This window comes from Parathielavia appendiculata (genome assembly GCF_033297405.1).
Source record: "Parathielavia appendiculata strain CBS 731.68 unplaced genomic scaffold N657scaffold_66, whole genome shotgun sequence".
Lineage (NCBI taxonomy): Eukaryota > Fungi > Ascomycota > Sordariomycetes > Sordariales > Chaetomiaceae > Parathielavia > Parathielavia appendiculata.
The window spans coordinates 4,812-8,740 of record NW_026944285.1 but is presented as its reverse complement, the minus strand read 5'-3'; the positions used below and the strand labels follow the sequence as shown (position 1 = coordinate 8,740).

The 3,929-nt window shown below is 52.3% G+C and overlaps 2 protein-coding genes across 2 annotated transcripts; both read left to right on the top strand.

The window, feature by feature from the left end:
* The first annotated feature begins 783 nt into the window (after positions 1-783).
* Positions 784-2,439, top strand: N657DRAFT_694663 (uncharacterized protein). Its single transcript, XM_062797306.1, has 2 exons — positions 784-1,131; positions 1,197-2,439. The coding sequence occupies exons 1-2, from the start codon at positions 1,010-1,012 to the stop codon at positions 2,128-2,130; spliced, it is 1,056 nt and encodes a 351-aa protein (XP_062641834.1). The 5' UTR covers positions 784-1,009; the 3' UTR covers positions 2,131-2,439.
* A 180-nt stretch (positions 2,440-2,619) lies between these two features.
* N657DRAFT_442102 (uncharacterized protein) lies at positions 2,620-3,434 on the top strand. The gene has a single exon (XM_062787389.1). It carries the CDS (start codon positions 2,725-2,727, stop codon positions 3,316-3,318), a length of 594 nt encoding a protein of 197 aa, XP_062641833.1. The 5' UTR covers positions 2,620-2,724; the 3' UTR covers positions 3,319-3,434.
* Positions 3,435-3,929: the final 495 nt, after the last annotated feature.

Below are 3,929 nucleotides of genomic sequence, written 5' to 3'. Positions count from 1 at the left end.
GCCCTGGATGAAGTACTCGCGCGGGGTAAAAAGACGCTGGACAGCCTAGCGATAACTATATGAATGAAACATGTTTGGTGTGTTGCTTTTGGATGTGTGATCATAAGGTACCTTGTTCTCATATGAATCTTAGCGACTGGAGCAAAGCGGCACTGACAGAGCTCGTTCACAATCCAGCCCGTATACTCAAGGTCGGTCGTACACTTCTCATAGCTCTCCTGAGTCAGCTTGAGCTGGCTGTCCTTCCAGGTAAATGAACACAGCACAGCTGGCATGACGACAGGGGTGGGAAATAGACCGTAGTAACATCAAGCGAAAGAACAGGCTTGGGACGTGGAACAGGCAGGCAGATAAAGCGTTAACGTACAACGGAACTTTGAGGTATTGAGAAACGTGTGGCGTTCTGGGAAAGAAACCCCGGTTTGGGAATGAGCAATAAAATATCGGGGGGATTGGATTTATTATTATTCTTACACCGCTGTGCCCTTGGGCTTGCCGGACCTTCAACAACTTACTATACAGGAAAACCGCGCCCTCGTGGGGCGGGTGAAGGATTGGATTTAAACCGATAGGTTAAATCCACATGGGTGTGCACGCAGTGATGAATTTTGGGTTTTGTCAGAGTTTGAGCAGGGCACCTCCATACATGGATGGAAGGGTGGGCCGAGTAGCCGAACCGTGCATTCCAATCGAGGGGTCCATTCCCAATAAACTCATTCGGAGTCATAATGAATCATATTCGGCCAATCACACAAGGACTCTTACGGAAGAACTCAGGTAACTGAAGCGAGACGCTGCATAGTTAAACGCTTGTACAAAGAAGATAAAATGTTTAAACCCACCCATCGATCATCGCCGCTTACTCCTGAGATTCTTGGTTGTCTCTAATAACCCGAGGTGTAAACGACTCGGGCCCGTTCACTCAACAGCAAACCGAATCGCCGTTAGAATCTCCAACCCCACTCTCGATACAAACACAAATCTTGAAGGTCCGATCATCAACTTCAACATGGAGGAGTCGTCCCCCGCTCCTATTCGCGAACCAGACACTGCGTCGCTAGATTGCCGACTTTGTAGTCTGACATTCCGGACCGTTGAGGAAAAGCGCCAACACGCCAAGAGCGAGTCGCAGTAAGTTTGACTGTGCTGTTTGCGGATTACTCAGCAGCGGAACAGCACGACTAACATTCCTCAAGTGTTCACAGGATCCGCTGCCGAATTGCAGAGGCTGCGGGTAGCGATCCGCAGCTACAGAGCGAGCCAACCAAATCCTCGTCACCGCGGCGGAGACCGACGTCCATACCACGGCAAACCGATTTTGAGAGCTCCGAGGAATCGGCAAGCGACACATCCTCGTCATCCGACAAAGAAGCTGTAAAGTTCGTCGCCGAAGACTGCCTCTTCTGCAACCACACCAGCAGCAACTTCAATGAAAACCTGGCACACATGCAACAAGCGCACAGCCTCACCGTTCCTTTCCAGTCTTTTTTGTCAGTCGACTTGACCACCCTCATCTGGTTCCTCCACATGGTCATTTTCAGTTATCGGGAATGCATCTGCTGTGGGAAACGCCGCCGAACGGTCGAGGCTGTCCAGCACCACATGACATCTCTGGGGCACTGCCGCTTCGATGTAACCGAGGAAATGAGCGGGTTTTATGATATGACTGCTCTGAGTCAACAGACTGCAGACAATTGCAGTCATGTCGATGACCACACCCTTCGACTACCATCTGGCAAGCTCCTCGCCCATCGCGATCACGTCAACTCCGATTCAAGAAACAGGCTACGCGAGAAACCAACCCAGGCAGGGATCCCATCCGGCTTGCCAGGTGCCGCCGCAGCTGCCGAGAACGAAAGCAGCCCTTGGGCGCTCAACCTCACCAAGAGAGATCGAAAAGACCAGGCGTTGACAACACAGCTCGCCCGGTTACGCACCGGCGACCAAATGGGCTTGATGCACTTGCCCGAGTCGCAACGGCGCTCGCTCCTCGCGGCACACAAGAAGGAGCTGGACAAGGCGAAACGTGCGGAGCGGCGGATACAAAGTCGGTTGGACAATGTCGGGAACAATATTGCGGTTCACACCAAGTACTACAAGCAGGAGGTTCCGGTGTATATGGGAGGTTAGGTACAGGTACATTTTGTCCAAGGAACAATGTGTTGGGTCATGGACTTAAAGTGACTACATGCTATGTGTTTTTAGGATTCATGCTTTACCGGAGGTTCGTCATAGCTTGAAACCTGCAGGTGTGGAGTGCGCTTGGTGTCCATCTCTGGCTCATCGAATCATCTACTAGGTAACCATGAGTTGTTGTCGTTCCGGAAGCTCTCCTCTGAGCGAAGTGCTGCACGTGGCCCTGTAGGGTGAAAACAAGGAGCGGTCTTGAAAACCAACTTGGAATATAGGGCAGTTCTCATCGGTTAAAGAAGGAAATCCGAGCAGCTAGTGTTGCCTATAGTACGAATTCAGCAACTTGAACACCAAGCTGGTTGGTTGGTTGGTTGGGTGGTTACGCCTTCACCTCCACTATACGGCAAAGTTACTGGGCTAAGATGGACAAAGTCACCACATCGCTTCATCCAGGCTTCCACGCAACTGCAGTTCCCTGCCATCGTTCTCCAAACAGCGACTTACACTACTTCCATCAGCTGCACTCTCCGTTCTAAGACAAACGTCCCCGCGCGATTTACACTCACTGAAACAAAAAAGAAAAAAGAACAAATGTCGATGACGACAATTGATTCACATTTTGAGGGTTTCGGTCTCGCCAACCCAGGACTTCCGCCCGGCCACATTCTCCAGCTCCCTGACGAGGTGCTGGTTGATATCCTCTTGACAGCCGCGGAATGGCTAAAGAACATTGACGGTGCCGATTTCTACGCTCTCTATGCCGACCGCCGGGTCATGACGCTGGTGTGCCGCCGCTTTCATCGTCTCGCCACCCCTCTGCTCTACTCCCAGCTCGTCGTTGTCCTCGAGAGGATCATCAACCGCGAAAACAATCCGGCCGACTCTGAAGTCCATCGAACTGGTCACATCGGCAAGGCGCTGGGTCTCCTGCACCGCACTCTGAAATCGGACTCCAGTCTTCGAAGCCTCTGCAGGGACTTGGTCGTTGATATGAAGCAAGCCGAGCACCGCCGCAGGCCCAAGCAGGGCTTGTTCAGATTCTTCGATTTGGCTAAGTGGCTTTGCGGCACCGAAAGCCTGCGCATTCACAATGGTTTTGGCAACGGCGAGAGAGGACTCACCTATTCGTTCCTGAGCCTGGCTATGGAGAACTTGCCGCGGCTGAAACGACTGGCCCTGACCTAGACGCAGCAATCATTATACTTCAACGCTCGCACCATATTCACGTCCGAGTGGCATAAGAGGATTGATTATTCAGTTTCCCGAGCTCAGAGAACTGCAGCTGTCTGGCTTGTCTCGGGACGACTCATGGGCGCCGCACTCGGCGCCGGGAATACCGGTCCGTACGCTGTCTACTATGTAATCGGTCTCCGTTACTAAACATAACTATTGGGGGGAAAGGCTGTCTTTTATCGAAATGACCGCTGGCATTAGAGACCGCTGGGGCCTGCACCGGCAGGCGCTCGAGGGGCATGGCGGCTCGGTCAGCGTAGTGGCGTTCTCCACGAATGGTCAATGCCTCGAGATAGACCGAGGGCTGATGAGCGTAGACTCCAACGCTTCAAACAGCTCTGAAGACCAGAAACCCGCCAGCGGTGTTCTTTTCGTCGGCGACGATTGGGTCACAAGAAATAGGAAGAGCATTCTTTGGCTTCCCACCGACTATCGGGCAACATGTGTGGCGGTTTATGGTCATACACTCATCCTAGGATACGTGTTGGAAAGCCAACAGCCACGAATGTGCCGCACCGTAGTAATTGGGTACCAAAAGGATGGGCAACCACTCAATTGATGAT